At 46.5% G+C, this 22,299-nt stretch overlaps 2 protein-coding genes across 4 annotated transcripts in view; one reads left to right on the plus strand and one right to left on the minus strand.

The window, feature by feature from the left end:
* SETX (senataxin) overlaps nt 1-22,299 on the minus strand; it is a 302,333-nt gene that overhangs the window by 192,740 nt on the left and 87,294 nt on the right. The window lies entirely within an intron of this gene.
* The window catches only part of LOC144952608 (far upstream element-binding protein 1-like), a 37,963-nt gene that overhangs the window by 300 nt on the left and 15,364 nt on the right, over nt 1-22,299 (plus strand). For 2 of the 3 annotated variants that reach the window (XM_078883097.1, XM_078883098.1), the window contains exons 2-17: nt 2,218-2,356; nt 2,765-2,803; nt 2,957-2,996; nt 4,087-4,136; nt 5,305-5,376; nt 6,567-6,624; nt 9,278-9,536; nt 10,509-10,607; nt 11,557-11,646; nt 12,859-12,961; nt 13,734-13,834; nt 14,519-14,693; nt 16,432-16,595; nt 18,410-18,528; nt 19,724-19,815; nt 20,995-21,135. In XM_078883097.1, the coding sequence (XP_078739223.1) occupies nt 2,218-2,356; nt 2,765-2,803; nt 2,957-2,996; nt 4,087-4,136; nt 5,305-5,376; nt 6,567-6,624; nt 9,278-9,536; nt 10,509-10,607; nt 11,557-11,646; nt 12,859-12,961; nt 13,734-13,834; nt 14,519-14,693; nt 16,432-16,595; nt 18,410-18,528; nt 19,724-19,815; nt 20,995-21,135 (1,741 nt within the window). The remainder of the gene's footprint in view (nt 1-2,217; nt 2,357-2,764; nt 2,804-2,956; nt 2,997-4,086; nt 4,137-5,304; nt 5,377-6,566; nt 6,625-9,277; nt 9,537-10,508; nt 10,608-11,556; nt 11,647-12,858; nt 12,962-13,733; nt 13,835-14,518; nt 14,694-16,431; nt 16,596-18,409; nt 18,529-19,723; nt 19,816-20,994; nt 21,136-22,299) is intronic. The other variant, XM_078883099.1, reaches the window with a different exon arrangement.

Genomic DNA, 22,299 nt, shown 5'->3' on the forward strand with positions numbered 1-22,299 from the left:
CCGCGCTTCCCTCGCTCAGTCGCCGGAAGGCGACGGGAATTGACTCGAAATTTGAAATCCATAGAATAAAAAAACCCGGTTGCGTCTTTATTGCGAGACGGCTTTTGTTGTGGTTTTAATTATCCGTGCGTTTAACATTAATACTCTGCTTAAATGGAAGGCGTCCCATGTCATGTCCACCACCCCCCACCCCAACCCTCATGGAGACGGAGCACTGAAATCGGAGCCAGCGTTTTCCCCAAACAATCCACTTTGTTTTACTCGTCAATCGTTTTACTCATTCGTGATGGTCAATCCACTGCTGGATGAAGGCCCTCCACACCCGCACGACCCCGCGATATTGACAATCCACGCGGCAACTTTACGCATCAATCGATTTCACCGCTCCGTGTGTCTCGGCTGGACGTTACCTCGTACACCTTAAACACTCGATGGGTGGTCGTTCAAATTAAAATTAAACATCCTCCGGTGTTAAAAACTCAGACGGGGGTGTTGAGGCCTATAGTGCCGTGCTGGCCTAGCGAAGCCTGAGCTGGACAGCAAATCGGGTTAAAAGTTAAACGTGTAAGTCATTTCTTCCGTCTAAGACGTGGTTCGGTCCCGTGTGTGTTTATTGTATTAAAAGAGTAATTGTGGATAAAAAGTTGGTCCAGGGCTAGGCGGTGTGGCCTTGGTGTTACTGTGCGAGACCACCACGCCATCGGCCATCATTCAACGAGGAAATGAGAGATGGCCACTTTTAAAGTTGTTGCCAACCTCTCTATCCACTGCTGGATGAGCCCCCCACCCCACCATGTCCTCATCGTCCCTCGCAAGCCCCAACCCATAATATACCGAACAAATCCACTTTACCCAGATGACGGCAATCTCTGTCCGTGTGTGTGCCAGTGGAGTGAGTAAAATAAAAACTAAAATTAACATTGGCGGTCGGTCTCAGTACAGGCGGCGACTCTATACACGAAAATTCGATTTACGAACTTTCAGAGATACGAACAAACCCCCCTCCCCCTTATGTCCAGTTGTGTGTTCGGATCGAGAGTTGTAAGTTCAACCGCCTCGCAATAGATGGCGGGTGGTGACATCTACATCTGCAGAACGTGAAGAACCAGCGGCATCTACAGGAGATTATACAACTTTTAAAGCCATTCCCCGTTTTTAGTGTACATGCCGTACAATCTTTGGAATAGGAGTAAAGTTGGACTTACGGACATACCTCTGTTACCTAATGCCTTTGTAAGTAGAGGAGTTGCGATATTACTGGTTCACTCACACCTACCTCTATGCACCATCATAGGTGGCTCGCACACTTCAGCAGCAACCAGCCCGAACGACTACACTCTTTAAGTTTGTGCCATCACGGTTTCTGGGCACTGGCACAAAACGTCAAACGTGACACAGTTTCAGAGTTGTAATAGATGAGAGCTGACAAGTTTCTTAAATTGTGCGTGGCTTGTAAGAACGGAGTGGGGGGATTCCAAATTGAAGCAGTGTATGTATTTGTATGTGAGATTGAAAACTCATTTCTTTAGAGATGCTTTTTGTGTTGTCCTTTCCCCCGCACCTCCGATTAGCGCGGTTTGTTACCAACGGTGCGAAAAGTTCAACATACTGCACTATACACTACACACACTACACTGTACACTAAAATACACTGCACTACTATACTAAATTGAAAAGAATTTCCTTACAACTGCTTTTTGTGTTTAGTTTGTTGACCTCCATATCCAGAAGTTCAACATACATGCACGTTTAACTCATTTTGCACCGTATGTAGCCAACCGTGATTATCGGAGATGTGGTAAAGACGATTGTTGTGAGCTGCAGTATGTTTAGTGAGTTTGTTGTGAGCTGCAGACTGTCGTTCAAATAGTGGGAGGCCAGGTCAAAATGGGAGGAGGAATCGATAAGCAAAGTTCACGGGAACTGTAGCCATCTTAGTTGTAGGACGGCATTCTTCACAAATTTTTGCCGATAAGCCATCGGTGTGAGAGCCGCCACGCATTTGAAACCATTGGGGTTTGACAGCACAACAATGATGATGGGGGTGGAGGGGGGGGATGTTCACATTTGTGTCTTGTCGAGGGACCGCACTAAAGGCCACCAGGGGTCTCCCGCCAGTGGCTCGCGGCGGCCTTGCAATGAAGGCCACTTCTGAGTAGAAGAACGATATAGGGAAGACTTCATGGTGGGGTGGGGATCCTTTGTTTGCGGCTGCAGGTTGCGGCAAAGATTGGCGTGGAGGCCAGCACGGGCCCACCGGTCAACACCACCGTGGGAGTGCTGCCTCCCCCCGCCGTAGAGGCTGCCAATATGTTCCCCTTCGTGGCACAGAAACGGCCCATGCTGGAGGACGTGGGTAAGGAAGGAATGGCCAGCTGGGATTTAACCTGATGATGATTCCCAGCTCGGTCAGCAACTTGCATGGAGAGACTTTACTCCTGCTGCTATCTATGTGTGTATGCTGAGCTTCTTTTGCACCGTACCTAGCCAACTGTCCTAGTCTGAAGCACTTTGGGTTGACCAAGCATCCGCTCAGAGGGGTGACGTGTCTTAACAGTCGAGAGGTGGCATTTTTGTATTATTGTTGTTACACTGACCCACCCCGACTGGACATCTGCGAAAAAGAGCTTTATATCTCATCGGATTCCCCCAGTACAAATAAAGATTCAGATTTTTATAAATTATTATGATTGTGTTACTATTCAGCCAAGTGTGTTTTCAGTTAAACGCTAAGTTAGTCTGACATGTGGGTTTGTTTTCACAGATGGACCGGAGTGTAAAAAGTTTGCTGCGAAAAATGACCGTAAGGCATTTTTGTTTTTAAGTTTCCCGTTTCATGCAGTAGAGGCAAACCATCATGACTTAAATGTTCACAATTGTCTTCATTGCAATCATTTCCAGAAAAAAAGTTAGTATTATTTGAGTAGTTTTTCCCTGATCTTTTTCTCTCCCCTAGCCATCGGTGCCCAGCTTGCAGCAATGGTGGCGCAACAAAGGTACATTTATTTTACACGCTTTTTATTAACTCGCTCTGTTATTGTCGTTTTTGGAGCCTCAAATCTTGTAACTCAATTTTTACCCACTTCCCCATGTGGTATCGACTGCAAACTTGGTATACTTATGTCATACTGATGACAATACTATATTCTATCATAAAAAAAACATTATTAAACATTATTTTTTATGTTATGTTTCGGCTTGGTTCTAATTGTCCATGGTAAACTGACGTTGGCTGTAAATTACCATGGTCCCCTTACGTTATGGCAAGCTTCGGGGCCACTTCCTGGAGTCATGGAGTTCTTCCATTACTAGTACTTGTCCTGCCCCACGATAGCTCGGAGATGTTAACTGCCTCGCCTGATATGCAGGAGGTTGTGGGTTCGATCCCAACCCTGACGACGCCTGCTGTATATTTGGAGCATTTTTTTTCACAATGTCCTCTGGTTTTTCGATCCACATTTAGTATTTGCTATAAATTTCCACATGATAAGCCACTTTGTTGAGCTATCATTTGTGGCCAAGTCGCTACTGAAAAAGAGATACATAGCTCAGTGGGCCTTACCTGGTAAAATAAAAAAAAGTTTAGTTTAAAGTTAAGTAAGATTTAATAATAACCCTTTGGCGTAATTTGCATGAATGTCGTCTGCCAGTATTTTAGCAAGTTGAACGGTAGAACGAGGAAGAAAATAATACATACGTATGGATTCTGTCAGGCTTTCTAATGTGCGTTCTCAGTAGTTTTTTATTCACTATAATGACGCCACGCATCATTGGGGAGGAGCAGAGGTGTGTATGTGGCATGTGAGGTCCCAAATAACGATGCAACCTTAAAGTAACATTTCAATAACATTGGATAATTTTTTAAGAGTAATTGTGGGCCTGTGTTTGAGACCGATGGACAGAGCTAACGCATGAACAACGTCAGCCTTTTTGGAAAGCATAAAAATTATTGATGGCTGTATTTTATTATCTTGACAATGTCTATATATAACCATAGTCTGTTACCATTGCGACGGAGGTATTGAATTACCTTGAGGGTGTCCAATTGTTTAAGAAGGGGACTCTTTTTGTCGATCTTATTGGCAGGTCACAAGTGACAGAAGAATTTAAAGTGCCGGACAGAATGGTGGGACTCAGTGAGTATCGCCTCTTCCGTTATCACTACCCACTCACCACCACTGTCTACTTGGCTCTACAGCCAGGATAGCCAATTGTTTTATTAATCGATTACCAATTATCAGTTGGATTTTTCAGCTACGGGGATAATCTGAAAAGAGTTGGGGGGGAGTGAAAGTATTGGCCTCGGGTGTGATGCTGGATTCTCATCTATTACCTCCCAGTAATGGATGGTGCTTAATGGTGCATCACACTGAATGTGGCTTATGGGGAGGTTCCTGCCTTTGGGATGTGGGGCCTGCCGCTATTTTTAAACGAGCTTGACTTCCTGAATTTTTAGCAATGTGGTCGACCAATCGTTCTGTCTGTAGTGTTTCTTACTGGTGAAACAAGGGGCGGTGACCATGGCCCAGTGCTATACATTTCCACGTGATAAGCCAGTTGAACTATCATTTGTGGCCAGGTCACTTCTAACAAAGCTAATAGCTCAGTGGGCTTTACCTGGTAAGATAAAAAAAATAGTTCAGTTTTATTTGTATATATATTTTTCTTTCTTTACGTTTCCTGTAAGATGCACTCCTGTTGTTTTTTTATTTTTTGTTGTAAAGTTTTGACCGGTCCCTACTTCACATCTGTGATAAAGAGCTGTATAGCTTATGGGATTCCTCCAGTATAAATTAACATTCTTATTCTTTGCTTTTTGTTGTATTGGTTCGTGGTTCAAATATGGCAGACCACCATGGTTATTACTGCGGGTGTAGTCACTATAAAATACAATGCACCGCCTGCTTCAGAGTGGATGTTCCTTGCCTTCATTTACGATGAAGATGCCATCGTGTACCGGCATCACGGTCAACATTTGAACATTTACCTGCCAAATACTCAATTTGGATTACACAAAGCAACACTGCGAAATTGCTGCCGTCTTGAAAATAGCAACTTCATGATAACCTTGCATTATAGTGCTCAAATTAATAAAGATTTATTTGATGAAAATCTATGAAATTGGATGGTCAGGAGGTATTTTTGAAAAACTAAAATTTTATCCTAGACAACACGAATGTTTATCAAGACCTGCCTACACTGCCGTTTGTAACCCCTACCCAGTCCTTAAAACCCCACCAATCTTCCCAAATCCCCAGCCCTTAACCCCCGACTAACCCTGTGCTGTCTGCTTGCTCCTTGTAGTCATCGGCAGGGGAGGTGAAAACATTTCCAAGCTACAGAATGAGTCGGGCTGCAAGATTCAGATCTCACCTGGTGAGTGGGGGGTTCACGTTGCTCCGTACCTCTGCATGCCTATCCGTGCCATGCTGTGGTGGCTGGGGAGGCTTACACATTTGATGACTTGCGAGTTAAAATAGATCCTTGCACTTGCGATACACACAGCTAACAAACCATGGAAATGAGATGGCAAAACATTTGATGAAAGTAAAAATTTGTGAAGGCAAAAACACGTAACAATGTGATTGGTACAGGCAGGCATCGCTCAGTGCTACCCCCATAGAGTGCCGATTTGTTATAGCGCTGTGTGTGGGAGAGTTTATACTTAAAAAACGTAATGCACAGAAACGTCGCCCCCCCTTGCAAACACTTAGCAGGACCCTTTGGAAAAAGTCTTGAGACTCTAAATCTTCCCCTTGGCAAACAAGTTAAGTGATAATACGTTCATATTGTGACTGTCACTGCTCTAAAATGTGTAAAAGTATATCAAATTTTTCTGCTTACGTGCTTAGAAAGGTGATTTATCTCCCATCGGTGGCCCCGAGTCATTTGTGACAATTTCACATTCCCGAGGAATGGGCCAGCCTACCAATACGACAACTACAGTTGATCATCGATTATCCGGCGCTGCGCGATTATCTGGCGGTCCCGGGCTGCTCCGGTAAAACCGCTCCAATACGGCGATCGGCACAATGCGCGTAACAAAAAAAGTAGCTATGCTTGATTTCGGTGTTAAATATACACTATATACAACTTAATGAAAATTCTGCACGTATATACATCACTCCATGCAGAGTCTTCGAGATTGGAGTGGTAAGCACGGTACAGTAAAAACAGTACCTTTTAAAGTAGGATTTGTATGTTTATTTATGCCAATTTCATATAGTAAACTAATTTAAAACAATACCATATAATAACACCTAAAAACACAATGTCATACAAGAATGTGCAAAAATAAGCAGTTATAAATAATGATTTAGTGATTATCCTGCCTTTTTGAAAATCGCTGCCCCCCCCCTCCTCGATGTTCTACTTTAATATTAACTTCCTCAATGTGAGGTATCCAGTTCACAGACCCCTGCCGCCCCCTGTAGGAATGATTGGAGGGTGAACCCCCCCAACAGGGAGGGGACGGCTCGGTCGGCATTGATTGTGAGTGCACTCTTGTTTCTCGCCGCCGCTGAACTCGTCTTTGTGTTTTTCGTATTTCTCTATGGTCTTCCTAGACAGCGGAGGCAAACCGGAGCGTCCCTGCTCCCTCACTGGAACGCCAGAAGCCATCAGGTGAAGACGCATGACCCCACGCACACCCATGACGGGCACAGCCCGCAAAAGCAAACGGCACTTACCCGTGTACATTGTAATTATTGTTGGTAAATGAATATACATTTGTGCGTTGAACCTCGTTCGCACCGAACGTAGCCAGCCCTGCCAATCGGCGGAGCGGGGGAAGGACAGCATTGGGCATTAGCGCTGTTCCTGTGGTGCGAGGCTGTCGCGAAGGAAGGTGTGCTGTGTTTCTCAGCCTGCGGATCATTTTGTTACATTTCAACGTATTGGCGGTACACCGGTGGTGCGTTGGAAAGTTAAAAAAAAAAATATATAAATTTTCACAATCATTTAATTTCCCGTGGTTCGCAACCCCAGTCAGAAAATCTTGTGGGGTGGTCATGGTGCCTCAAAAGTCAGTTCTCGTGATGTCGGAAGCGATCGGAAGACGGAACGGTTACATGAGCGGTTGAACACCAATCTTCACAGTCTGTTGCAGTATAGCAGCACCCAGCCCTGATGACGATTGACTGGCTCCATGTTCCAAAGGCAAGATTTGACTCGTGCTGTAGACTTGGTCGGACGGGCCGTTGATTCATTTCCGGAATAATTTATTGGCGGACGGTGGCATTGCAAAGATGTACGACTGCTCATGGTGGTATCACCACGGCACGTTTGAACGGAAAAGCTGCTGCTGCTGAATCTTTAGGCAACTTTTGATGCAGATTTCTGCAGCGCAACTCAACGGGCAACCGCGACATCGACAGACTTGTCATGAGGACCCAGTGTGTTGTAATGCTGCTGCACCTGGTGTGGTACTGCCAATTATGTCCATTTGGCAAATTGACCCTGACGCCGGCACACAGGATCACCTCTTATGGAATGAAGTCTCGGGATCGCTTTGCAGCAAAGCGATGTCCCATTGCCCTCTGTATGATTGGCCTCTCGGATAACTAGATGGTGTGCATCTAGCAGGGGTTTAATGATTGCATAGATTCATCAGTTCATCTGCCCTGATCTGCTGGGTGAAATCCCAAGCAACCCATCGCATCCATTCAGCACCGACCCATGAACTGTAATCAATGTGCCCAGCTCCATGGTCGACTTTCTCTCGAACGTGTTCTGTTCACCATTGGAACCTCATTTGCCAGTAACAAAATATGATAATTGTTTTTTTACCCCTTTATCTGGCAACAAAACTGACACCTCGAGCTCTCATATTCTGATGGTGCATTGTCCTTGAGTTGTGTGCCTTTTGGCGTCATCTGGTCCAACACCATGTGAGACTAGGCTCTAAAGAAAGCTGTCTCGGGTGTGGACCAATCAATTTCAAGGACCGTGCATACATTATCAGAGTTATGTTTTTGTTTGCATTCCGACCGCAGGTATTGTGGTCAATGCAAACATGACTCCTTGTAAAAAAAGGTGTCAGTTTTGTTGCCAGATAAAAGGGTAAAAAAACAATTATTGCGTTCTGTTCCTTGATAGCCACTGTTATGTTTGGCCATTGGTCTATCGTCCAAGCTTATTTTGTTTTCCTTCAGTATTGATATCATTAGCCTGCGAATGTTCTCTAATCCATGTGTTCATCTTTCCAAGCGTGCTTTTCTTTTAATGCTTCTTTGCGTACTTTTCATTTTTTTACTCTTTGTATTTTTCGGGTGGAACCGTCACAGTAATTTAACGGTAAAAAATGAAATAAAAATAAACTAAATCACGACGTTTCGGAGGCAACACAAGCTTCCATCTTCAGGTCGGTAAAAAATAAAATAAAAATAAATTAAATCATGACGTTTCGGAGGCAACACAAGCTTCCGTATTCACGTGGAACCGTCACAGTAATTTTGCTGTGACGGTTCCACCTGGAGACGGAAGTTTGTGTTGCCTCCGAAACGTCGTGATTGAATTTATTTTAATTTTATTTTTTACCTACATGACTTTGCCGGAAAAAAAGTCACGAAAATTTCAAGTCTTGAATTTTAATTTTTTTGTTCTATAGTTTTCATCCGTGGCCATGTTTCTGATCAGTATGTCATAGCAGTTCTGACATACTGCGGGGTGCCACTGTGGCAAGATGTTAACTACCTCGCCTGGTATACAGGAGGTCGTGGGTTCGATCCTGACCTTGTCTGTATATTTGGAGTTTGCGTGGTCTCCCCGTAGTCGCGTGGATGTTTCTCCATGTCCTCCAGTTTTCCCCCCACCATTTAGAATCCATGTGCGTTTAGAGCATTTGGCTGCGATAAATTTTCACATAAGCCACTTTGTTGAGCTGTCATTTGTGATAGCCAGGTGACTTTTGAAAAGAGCTACATAGCTCAGTGGTTCATTACCTGCTAAAATAAAAATAGTAACATTTTTAGGTAGTGCCCACTGATTAAAAAAACTTTCAGCAAATCAGAATCAGATCAGGATATTTGTTTATGCTGGAGGAATCCGATAAGCTATAAAGCTCTTTTTCACAAATTTGCAGAAGGGGCACATGGTCAGAATGTTATAACTACAAACACCACAGTGCAAAGTACAGGAAAGGCAAACAAATTGCCCAGAAAACATACAAATACAACTTAAACCATCATCCTACCAGTCAAAGCCCGCTAAGGTATTTATTAACTCAGGTGTCCGCTCCCTCCTCACTGTCCTTCCCTCACCTCTACCATACAAACAGGGATGCCAAGCGCCTCATTGAGCAGATCATTGAGCGCGCGCGGGATGGCCCCGGCTCTCAGGCCGACCCCAACAACAACGGTGGTGGTGGTGGTGGCGGCGGCGGCGGCGGCATTGGGGGCGGTATTGGGGGCAGTGGTGGCAACGGCCCGCCGGCTTCGGCGGCACCACCGGCACCCTCCTTCCAGGAGCTCATGATTCCCGCGGGCAAGGTTGGGCTGGTGATCGGCAAAGGTGGCGAGACCATCAAGCACTTGCAGGTGCGTTGGGGGGTGCGATTGGGAGTGAGCGATGCGCGCGTGCATTGGTTTTGAAGTTGAACTTAGGATTATTCACTTGTCTGGATGCAGTGTTAAATTTTGTTTTAGTCTGGTCAATGCCAATCTTTGGGAATTTTAGTGGAGCCTCCACGGTCTCTATATTGCTATGTTAGTCATTCTCCTCGTCTGGTTGACTAAAGGAGTCAAACATTTAGTCTACTATGTTATTTAATGGTGGTGCGGGGCACACAATCCCCCCTCTTCCCCCAAGCTTCAGCGTGTACAAAACTATTTGGCTACGTGTTGCGATGGGTAATGCAAGATCTGACCATGTTCGTTTGGTGCTCGTTGAGCTGCATTGGCTTCCGGTTGCCGAATACGTTATAAGGTCGCACTCATTACACACGAAGTGCATGCCACAAATTAACCACGATACCTCGATGATCTCGTCAAGGAGCATAAATCATCGCGTGCACTCCGGTCATCCTCGCAGCAGCGGCTTTTGGCAAACCATGAAACAAAGACGGTCACGGCATCACGCGCTTTCAGATGCGCTTCTGCGGCAGTCTGGAATGCTCTTCCTTCCGATATTAGGAAGCCACTGGAGCTTTACACTTTAAATCATCACGTCGATTGAAAAGTACTTTGTTTACAACTGATTTTTGTGTTTAGTTGTACTTCCCCCGCATCTCCATTTAGCACGATTGGCCACGTACGGTGTGAAAGAAGTTCTACATACATCTTTTACATACATTCCACTACATCACTTCCATGGGTTGTTGTGTAATACAAAGGGTTGCACTGGGGAGTGTTTGTGTTAATGCTTTGTACGTGTATAACTGTACACACAGGTGTGTTGGAGTGTGCTCCAAAGTTAATGTTGCTATGGCTCACTGATGATTGCCAAGAACACGAAAACTGGTGCTGATGCCGAAATAACAATTGCGCGTGTGTACTTGTATGTACATGCAGGAGCGTGCGGGGGTGAGGATGATCATGATCCAGGATGGACCCATGCCCACAGGCGTCGACAAGCCACTTAGGATAATGGGGGAGCCTTACAAAGTTCAGGTATACGGCTAGCCCAAGGTTGATGTAGCCTCGTCGGTTTCGTATTCCATCGTTGGCCGTTGAGATGGGCTCTTGTTTCCATTGTTACTACTTTTGTGTTGCTCGCCTTCACTGTGGAATGATGTGCCGGCATCCGTCAATACGGCAAGAGGACAATAAATGTTTGTAGCGTTTTATATGTCGTGTAATTCGTGTGAATGGCATCTTAAGACGCTGTGTAGAACGTTAACGTAGGGAGGCACAGGTAAACCGCAGACAGGCGGGAAGGAAGACTGTTCCAGAATCGGTGCAAACAATTGCCCAAAGCTCTTGCCTTATTTTTGGATGTCTGGTCAACACCATTTTCATAACACACGGAGGTGAACCGGAGAACCTAGCGAAACCCACAATTTAACACTCGGTACCCTGCTGCAAGAATGTCAATTAATCCTCTTGCTGTATCGCCCTCTCCTGGCAAGCCTCGACATTGTGACCTCGATGGCCACGGGGAGGGGAAGGACTTTCCCAGTTCACCAACCCCTCGCTGCCCCCCCCTACCAGTCCTGAATTATAGCGGTGCAGCGTACCCACCAGTTGATGATGAAAGCAAAGCTTTCAGTAGTCGTGATAACATCTCTTAATGCTTCGCCTGCTCAGCTATGCTGGTAGGGGAAAAGGGGTAGTAGGGAGTTGTCGGACCAGCTTGCACAACTGTCTGCTGCTGCTTGTGTGCATTATTTTTGACTTGGCAGCGCTGTTTACTGGCCATGTTCCTGATGAGTCCTTTAACCTGCTTATCCGTCCACCCACCCTTACCCACTCGCTCACCCTTACCCACCCACCCTTATCCACCCACCCTTACCTACCCATCCTTACCTACCCACCCTTACCTACCCACCCTTACCTACCTACCCACCCATACCCACCCTTACCTACCCAACCACACTTATCTATCCACCCTTACCCACAGCAAGCGAAGGACATCGTGCTGGAGCTGCTGAGAGACAAAGATGAGTTTGCGCCCGGGGACTTCACCAACCGAGGGGGAGACAATGTGGAGGTGAGATCGGGAAAGCCACCACATGAGAGCGGTGGGGTGATGCAGTTGGCACTGCTTGCGCCTCGGCAAAATGTGCCTGGGTTTTAATTCCCGACGTGTGCCATGTCTGTGTGGAGTTCATATGGTCATCCCCTATTTTGGCATGGGTTTACCTTCAGGTACCCATAGCTAAAACAACCCCCCCATACCTCTCTAAAACGTATCTCTTCAACCAAAAATCTTAACCTAATGGAATTTATCGAGCACCTTAACCAAGGCGCTTTACAGATAATTAACAACGGTACAACAACAACAACAACGTGTGTGAATGTAACGGTGGAGGTGAGGTGAACGAAATAGATGAAGCAATGGGGGGGTGTATCTGTGTGATGCGTGGATTTGGTGAAAGTGAAATTGATGACGGTAAATGATGATGAATGGAATGGGGAATGAGTGATAGCCATGTTATGACGACATTAATTGGTTCCACGAAAACCATCGTTAATTGAAGTTATCGCTAGTCGAATATAGGAAATACATGCTAAAAGGCAATCGGAAGTTGACCTTTTTCACTCTAAAAACATAGTTTATAATATTTAAACATGCAATTTGAATAAATACACGTTTTAAGAACATTAAAGCATTAATATTCATAGAAACATGGATGAATAATGGGTAAATAGAGCGTAACAACGTGCATGAATAGAGCATGAACATATTTTTTTTACCTTAGGCTGAGAAGGATGCGTGGCTTAAATGGGTTCAGTCTACTTAGGAGCGCTCCGATTGGCCGAGATTGGCGGCTGCGTGATATCGTAAACGTATAATTACTCAAATGTATCGCGAGTCGAAACAACGGGGGGGGGGGCCCTGTGGGAGGCGGATCGTCAGTTGAAATATCGTCAATCGATGGCAGCGTAAACTGAAGGGACCATTATTTGTGCGAGCGTTTGTGTGCTACCATGGTGGCGAGCGGTGGTGCACTGGTTAGCGTTGCGCTACGAACCCGGCGACCCGTGTTCGATTCACTCTGCTTCAAATGAGGACCCGGAGCCGGTGTGCAAACTCTGCCACTCGGGAGACAAAAGGCGGCTGGACATGTTGCTGGCCACCCACTCCCTCATGTGCCGTCCCGGCCTACATTGGTGCTGCTATTCAGTAACAGCACTTTTGCCCCAACAGTCTGTTACAGGCTATAATGGTGGGGGGGGATCTTTGTCTTTGTGCCACCAGGTACCTGTGCCCAAGTTTGCCGTGGGTGTCGTTATTGGCAAGAGCGGTGACATGATCAAGAAAATTCAGAACGAGGCCGGAGTTCGCATCCAGTTCAAGCCAGGTGAGTTCAAGCTCCCTGTAGGCCAGGGCGTGTTTAACAATAATCGAATAATCTTTTACGGGCGACCCAGTGGCTAGGAGATGTTAACTGCCTCACCTGGTATACACATACCTACCAACCCCTTATCAGTTCCTACCTTATTACAGACCAATTCAGACCTTATTGGTCACCCCGTGCACTTACAAATCTCAACGTTCATCCTATAAAGTCCCATGACAAGGGAGAAACAAAAACAAAGAATTTTTTTGCCCCTATTGAAACGGCTGTACTCCGTATGGACCCGAAAACTCAATTTCCCTGTACAAGAATACAAGTAAAATGTATAGGTTGACAGGTATGTACACAGGAGGTCCTGGGTTCGATCCCGATCTTGACGCCTTGGAGTTTGCGGTGTCTCTCCCCGTGAATTTGACATGCGTTTCAAGTATTTGGCTGCTTCAAATTTCCACATGATAACCCACTTCTGTTGAGCTGCTATCATTTGTGATAGCCAGGTCACTTCTGAAAAAGAGCTACATAGCTCAGTGAGCCTTACCTGGTAAAATAAAAAGTTTATAGTTTTACATTTATTGTGCTCCATTTGTTCTGCGTGGGGTTTATTCCGGGTTCTCTGGTTTCCTATAACTAAAAAACAGAGTACAATGTAACTGGGATTGTCCAAACATCCAAAGCTTGTGATGTCTGCAATTTTTTTTTTAAGTTGCAAGCATTCCACGCTCGTTCATTTTAAGCTCCCTTAACAGCTCCCTCCCGCCCCCCTCCCCTCCCTCAGATGACTCCTCGTCCCCTGATAAGATGGCTGCCATTATGGGGCCCCCCGAGTGCTGCCAGCATGCAGCGCAGATGATCAACGACCTCATCCAGAGCGTGCAGGTGAGGTGGACGTCGGTTTTCTCCTGGCCGCGAACCCACCACGCATCCCACAACACGCACAAAACAGCCTGTTCCCACGCATGGTTAAAGATAACAAGTGCAGCCTTGCAGTGGCTTGCTCGCCACTGCTGGGAGATGGGCCACCAACAGAGCTGACTACCAAAGAGAGCCCTCTCTTGAGGGTACTTTGGTCTACTTTTCCACGCTGGCCACACATTTATAAACGTACCCACATTTAACCCCGCCACATGTAACCCTGCCGGCCATATATATATGCTGCTGAATGGAAAGAGGCAGGGGAGGATTAAAATAATGTGCACCATTATTTCCACTGCATCGCCGGGAGGTCAAATCTAACTGGCAATTTCTGCATTGCAATTCCAGCGTGGTAACCATTCTATCACGGCGGCTTCCTATGGCACGTAATAATATGCTACACAGTGGCAGTGGGAGTCGCAAAATGCCGATTTATTTTTTCTTCTTCTTCTTGGTTCTTTTGATCGGATCATTGGGGGGGCACGTGCCACCCCCCCCCCCCCTCAGTGGGCCGTACCTGGTAAAATACAATTGTTTTCTGTTTTGGTTCATGAAACGAGTGAGACCGATAGTTGAATAAACGAGGGAAGTGAAACTCGTACTTTTTCAGAGGACTACTCACGAAACGGTTTCCCTGTGTGTATGCAGAACGGGCCACCGGGCGGGCCTGGAGGAATGGGTCGTGGCCGTGGCAGGGGTGGCAGTGGCGGCGGTGGTGGCGGTGGCTTTGGACGCAACGAGTGGATGGGTCCCCCCGGGGGAATGCACGACCAATTCAACCTCACAGTGCCCACCAACAAAGTGGGGCTGATCATCGGCAGAGGTGAGAGTTGTTCGACCCCATCCCCAGAGACCCCCCCCCCCCACTTCATTTCACTCTCGTGTAACACGCAAAGGAGGAGAAATGTCCTTGGGACACGAACAAAGCAGCAATCTATAACAGGTTTTTTTTGTGTAAACATGTCAAACCCGCCACCACCCAACAGCCAATTGGTAAGGTTTGTCACCTAAACAAAACATGCCAACTAGTTCAGCACTAACCGGTTGTGTGTTGGAGAGGAAATCCACTACAACGGTTACAATTTGAGTACCGTGACGCTTCGCATCAGCAGGCGACAGCCATAGTTGTGGAGAAATCCGCCTTAAATAACGTCGTACTCGAATTGTGAATGTTGTGGTTTACTCTGCAAAACACCGGTGTGCGGAAGTAGTAACTAATTGGCACGTTTTGTGTTTACTGACAAACCTTACTAATTGGCTTTGTTGGGTGGTAGCGGGTTTAACGACATATTGATATTTATGCAATCTAACCCAAAAAACCTCTGGATAATATTGGTCGCGAAAGCCTACGTTAAAATCAACGATTCGTATCTCACTGCTTAATTGTGTGTACGTTGAACCTCCTTTCGCACTTTACGTAGCCAACCGTGCTAACCGGAGGTGTAATAATTGTTCTTCAACTTAGCCGCATTGAGCTCAAATAATAATAATTGATGCATTAAATGCCTGTACACATAAAAATGTCGGGGTGGTGGAGGATCTACCGACACGTTTGGCTAGATCAGTGGGGGGTCGGCAACCAAAATATCAAGAAGAGCCATTTTTTGGAATCTGGAGTGCTGTGAATTTAGTGTGCTGTGGTTTTCCCACCTGATGATGATTGCTTGTGTTGCAATCGAAACGTCGTGATTTATTTTATTTTATACCCCCTATGTGACTTTACCGAAAGAACCAAAGAGTATGGAGAGTAAACCCACAATATTTACAATTTCGCTGGTAATTGCATCCTGCGTCATCGGGCGATTTTGCCAGAACACCAGTAGGCTGAAATAGTAACTAATTAGGACGTTTTGGTTACGTGACAAACCTTACTGGTTGGCTGTCGGGTGGTGGCACGGTTAACGACACATTTATACTTATGCGATCTAACCCAAAAACCTTTGCTATGAATACCTGCAAATTATTCTATTGGGATTACACATGGTAGCAAGCATGGGCCCCCTTGGCAGACTAAGGCTGCAGGTCTGGTGCCGAGTCGCCTTGTGGCGATGCTGTGGGTAGGAAATGTTAACTGCCTCGCCTGGTATATAGGAGGTCGTAGGTTCGATCCCAACCCTGATGCCTGCTGTATATTTAAGAGTGTGTATGTTCTCCCCGTGGTTGCGTGAATTTTTCGCCAGGTCCTCTGGTTTTTTCCTCCACATTTATAAATGTGCGGTTAGAGTCTTTGGCTGCTTTACATTTCCACATAAGCCATTTCGTTGAACTATCGTTTATGGCCAGGTGACTTCTGAAAAAGAGCTGTATACCTCAGTGGGCCTTACTTGGTAAAATTTTTTTAAATGTGTTGGATGGGATGTGTACAGCACACTGAGATACACCTTCATGAAGGGCCACTCTTATCAAAAAAATAATTTTTTAAGTAGTTGCAGGTTATTAAGTTGCTCACTTTGGTTGTGCAATTGGTTACTTCGCTGTGGGCTATGGTGAAGGGAAGGGCCTCTTTGGTTTATTATCTCCGTGTGTGCCGGTTCCTCGACACCCCGATCCCCCTCCGCCAGGTGGTGAGACAATCAGGAACATCAACCAGACGTCGGGTGCCCGCGTGGAGCTCCAGAGGAACGAGCCGCCCAACGCTGACCCCAACTTCAAGATGTTCATCCTGCGCGGGTCTCCGCAGCAGATCGACCATGCGCGCCACATGATCGACAGCATCATCCACGGGGTGAGCGCCAGGAGGGGATGGGAGTGCGCTTGTACGGATCTTATTATTGCGCTTTGTTTACCCAGGAATGTCTTTGAGTTTCACGACTTTTCAGGAAAGTCCTGCCAAGTTTTAGAAGTTGTGGTGGGGAGGGGGTCGACGTTTGCGACATGTTATCCCGATTGAATAAGTCACAGGCACTTCTTTAGCATTCGGATGTTTTTTTGGCCAATACCAGTTACATTGTGGTTTTAGCTATGGGAGGAAACCCATGCAAAACGAGGGTGGACTATACAAACTCCACACACTAAAACAACCGCCATTCTCTACAACATGGCGATGACGTCACCCACGTTGCTTGTGCTAGGCTTGGTGCACTTTGAGGCCACGTGAAATTTGAAAGGCTAGATGACAGGAGGTCATGTGACGTCCCAGGTGCCATCGATTGACCAACTTGCAATGACTGACTTGTGCAATAAAAACAACCGCCATTCGCCGCTAAGTGGCAGTGACATCACCACGGCGCTTGTGCCAGGCTAAGTGCACTTTAAGGCCACGTGAAGTGTTGAATGCCCGCTGGCAGGAGGTCACGAGACAGACCCAGGTGCCATGGGTTGACTGACTCGGATGACTGACTGGTACACCACCTGTGCTACCTACTGTTTTTAGCTTGCTGCGTTTTAGCCATCCAGCACTCAGCTCGTTGGTGCGAGCGTCTTTCCCTCAGCCATACGGTGTTGTAGGGATTTGGCCAGGAGGCGTCAGACTCCTGTCCCCCCCCCCCCCCACCGAGGTCTCTTGCAGAAGCTTATTTTGACGTGTTTACTGTGGCTATTTGGTAATGTTGTTAAGGTGGAGAGGTTACACGCCCCACACACCAACTACATAGACGGACACGTACACAGACACCCCCTGCTCAACACAGACACATACAATACTCCCTGCTCAACACAGACATACAATACAACCTGCTCACGCTCACTTTAGCCTCGCCACACTCACCCCTTGCTCACCCCTATTGACACCTCAATCTCACCACGCTCACTCTCCCTCCACACTACGTCTCGCACACTACGTCTCGCACATACTGCACTGTACACAGCACATTACACTACGCTGGACCACGCTACAATATTTACCACACTACTGTACACCACCACTCGACCCATACAGTACAATACACGAATCGAGTGTACTGTATTCTACATATAAATGTAAAAAAACATGCACGCAAATACACAAACACATGTTAGCGTGCTAAAACATGCCAACGCACACTAACACACACGCAAAAAGCACACCAAAAACGTTTAAAAAATAAGAACGCGAGCCAACAATCGCAAAAAAAACCACGCTCACTCATCAAACAGTCAACAGAACAGGGAAAACGTAGAGACGCCGCACGGAGAGGTGCCGGATTTGGGAATCCAACCTAGGCCCTTCTAGCGAACAAGTGTCATCACTGCGCCACCCTGTCGACGGCGTTAGATTTTGGAAAGTGGCATGTAAGTGGGTGGCGGGTGTCGAGTTACCCGTAGGGGGATGAGGCAGTAGGGCTGGATCACATGTGAGTGTGTTTTAACGTGTTTTGTTGATTGTGTGTGTCACATGGTCCACTCGGCCTCAAATGTGTACCTGGTGCAGTGTGTAAACATCGCCGCTAGTAAGACAAAGGCGGTCGGGCTTGGTGCTGCCCACCCACCCCCTCATGTGCTGTGTCGGCCTTCATAGATGCTCCCTTAACAACATTTGCCCCAACAGTCTGTTAAGACTTTTCGGGGGTTGTCTTTTTTTGTGTAACATAATTAATTGTTTGTTTTTTTCTGTTGCCACAGGGCCCGCCTGGCCCGCCAGGTGCACCTGTCGGCCCAGCTCCCTACCCCCATCCTGGCCCATATCCCGGCCCACCTGGTCCCCCAGGTCCTCACGGGCCATATGGACCCCCACCCCAACAGTGAGTGTGAAGCTTTTGCATCCACACAGCCACTTTGATCATATGTTTGAATGCACCATTGCGATAAAAAAAACTCGACAGAGCTGGCAATAACACACCGCCTTCAACTTAAAAATATATAATCAACAACGTTTTGGGCTAGGACTCCTTCATAGCATATTAATAGAGACGAGAGTGATAATAGTAATTGCAGACTGCACGGCACCGTGAAACCTGTTAAGACAAAATTATAACAATATTTCCCGATGAACAGTTTTAAATTGGAATATGAAGTTACTAAGTTACGGGCAACCCTTCAATGAACAAAATTGTATTATTACACAAACTCACTTGTATTAAAAGTAAAATTATTAAATGCCACTGGCACATGGCGTTATGAGTTACAATGTCCCTGTGTCTACTTAACGCAAAATCATCATTTACGTTAACAAATGAATGACCCATTCCTCGGCCTCCATTATCATTCCAACAGCATAAAAAAGTCTTGCAAGAAATGTTTGGTTCTAAGCTTTCACATGTTTTAACAAGCAGCGTAGATTAATTTTATCGGAGACGATGTACAAACAGTTTTTGGCTCGGTGCCTTATTAGCCCTTGCTGTTCAGTTTTACACCAAATAAATAGCTGTTGCTGTCAGCACCATCCAGCATCGGTACAGCCTTGTCATCTGGGGTCGACAGAGAATTCTGCTCGGAGGGGAAAGTGGCTGTTAAAGAGTCCAGGGTCTTCTGGTTGCGAGCGCTAAGCTGGCATCGCAGAGCCCTGGGTTCGAATCCTGTCAGCTTCTTGTGATTAAACCGGGTTCTCCAGTGCAGTGAGAAGTTTGATGGCCTCAGCCTGGTCAGCACATCGTATGTTGAAAATTATCACGGCAATCCTACAAAATGTTGTGGTACCTATCTCGCTGAGAACACGATGCTGTCTCTTGCTGAGAAATACGAAAATAATGTTTTTTTCTTATTGATCCTTATTTACAAACTTCATAAACACAAATTGGCAACGAATATGTCTTAAAGAAAACTAGCCACCAAACTCCTTGACAAACCGATTTAGAGATAGGTTTTAACTGAAAACCCCACGTTAGATGTAGCCCCTTTCACGTGAGTATTTGGCGGATATGGGAAAACACTGCACGGGTAATTGAAACGCTGCTCCTCGTACTGATCGTAGCGTGTTCTTCGATTGCACTTCCACAGTGGCCCCCCTCCTCCACAGCCGTACCCCAACCCTCAAGGCTGGCCCGGCCAGTATCAGCCTTGGCAGCAACCAGGCGCTCCTCCAGATCCGAGTAAGTTTACTTCCGTGTGTTTGCATTGCGAGGAGCGGTAGTGTAGCGGTTTAACACGCTGCACTAGGAACCCGGCCACCCGAGTTCGATTCCCGCTCGCGACCAGTAACAGTGACTATCTGAACCGGTCATGGGTATCCCTTAGGTCGTCTCGGCCTCAAATGAGTACCTGGTGTGGTGTGTAAACATCACCGCTGGGAAGACAAAGGCGGCCGGGCGTGGTTTTGGCCACCTACCCCCCTCGTGTGCCTTGCCGGCCTTCAAATTTGTTTGCTAATATCACTTACCCCAACAGTCTGTTAAGGCTACATGGTGTATCTTTGTTTTGTTGGTATTGCTTCACAGTCATCCCATGGCACCTGGGTCTGTCCCTTGACCTCCTGCCAGCGGGCGTTTGGACACTTGATGTGGCCTTAAAGTACACAGCCTGGCACAAGTGCCATGGTGACGTCACCGCCACTTAGTGGCGAATGGTGGTTGTTATTGCTCCACATGATGGCCTCAAAGTGCACTTAGTTTGGCACAATCACTTTCCTTGATGATATTAAGAATGGAGGTTGTTATTGATGTGTGCACGGCAGATCGCGGATTCACCCACTACCATCTCTGCATTAACTTGTCAGCCCGAAAAGTCCACGCTTTATCTCAGCATTACAGTGGCCCACTTTAACATCCTTACCATACCTCCACACTCACTGCACCACAACCACAAAATCTCACGGTCCTGCGATGCAACTTTCTAGCACATGGCACATGAACTGATCTCTCGACTCCATCTCCTCCGTGCACGTCCTCTCGGGCACTGTCCATTCCTTGGCTGCCAGTGCATTTAATTTTCTTAACCATCGCCCAGCATAATTTAATAACCATGACATTATCCTGCCAAAGACCACAAGCATTTCTTAATAGTTCAGATTATGTCATGAACATAAGTTTTTTATTTTGTTATTTTTGTCCTTGTCTGTAATTCCAAGCATGCATCTCCCTGCTTCTTTGCACAACTTTTTAGCTTTTGTTAAATATGTTTTGTGAATGACCATGTTTCTGAAACATATGTCCTGGCAGGCATTACTGTCAACCCCCTACACAATCCTATACTATCCCCTGTCTTAGTATTGCCACCTCTATACATGCCCTATCATACTCTCTCCTCCACTCCCCCACCCCCCCCCTCTGCAGACAAAGCGGCGGCGGATGCAAATGCAGCGGCGTGGGCGGCATACTACGCACAGTACTACCAACAACAGCCTGGCCAGCAGCCCCCGCCAGCCCAGCCGGTGCCGGCCGTGCCACCTGTTCCACAAGCTCCCCCTGTGCAGGGTAACAGAACCACTTCTGCGCTGGAGCACTTGATTCACTCTACAGGCGTGTTTGTGTGTGTGTGTGCGCGCATGTGTAGCGATTAGCGCGTTGTGCTATGAGAACCCTGCCACCCGAGTTCTATTCCCGGTCATGGCCAACACCAGTGATGCTTATCTGAACTGGACATGGACCTCCCCTAGGTCGACTCGGCCTCAAATGAGAACCCGGTGTGGTGTGTAAACATCGCCACTGGGGAGACAAAGGCAGCCGTAAGTGGTGCTGGCCACCTACCCCCTCGTGTGCCATGCTGGCCTTCATAGGTGCTCCTCGCAAACAGCACTTGCCCTAACATCATTTTAAGGCTATACGGAGGGGGGGATCTTTGTCTTTGTGTCTGCTTGTGTGTTGAGCATGCTTGTCTGTGTGCATGCTGATTGTGCATTTTTGTGAGGGCACATGCTGTGTGCTTTTAATTTGTGTTTGCATGCCTGTGTGCTTGTTTGTGTATATTGTGTTACTTTGCACATGCATATGTTTGCATATGTTTGGGGAATGGTGGCATAGTGGTTAGCGCACTGGCGGGAAACTGGTTACTTGGCCGAGGCTAATATTCATGGCAATTATTTCAACTGGGTTCTGTGTCTCCCCTTGGGTTTATATAGCATTTATATCAGGTACCCTTTGTGGTTCGTGTGTAAAGATCATTGGGAAATGCAAAGGTGGCTGGGCATATTGCTGGCAACTTCACAGACATAAAGACAGTCATTGCATTGCGCACTTTCGGATGTGCTTCTGCAGCTGTTTGGAACGCTCTTCCTTCTGATATTAGGAAGCCACTGGAGCTATGCACTTTGAAATCGTCTGCAATGACAAACTCATCTCTTTAGAACAGTTGTTTATTTCGGTGTCCTTTCCACCCCACACCTCCAATTAGCACGGTTGGCGACGCACGGTGCAAAACATGTTGAACATACATACACTTTTGCCTACCTGCCTTACTAGCTGCTTGCTAACGGCACTTTCCTAACCAATCTTCTAAAGTTCACACCGTGATCTTTTTTCTCATTGAGTGTCTGCGTTTGTCTACTTGAGTGTATTTGCCTTTGTGTGTGCCCACATGCACACTTGGCTTAAAATTAATACAGTCTGGTCTTCTATAATGCGGCAGTAGATGCGTTCCTG

This window comes from Lampetra fluviatilis, chromosome 68 (assembly GCF_964198595.1).
Source record: "Lampetra fluviatilis chromosome 68, kcLamFluv1.1, whole genome shotgun sequence".
Lineage (NCBI taxonomy): Eukaryota > Metazoa > Chordata > Hyperoartia > Petromyzontiformes > Petromyzontidae > Lampetra > Lampetra fluviatilis.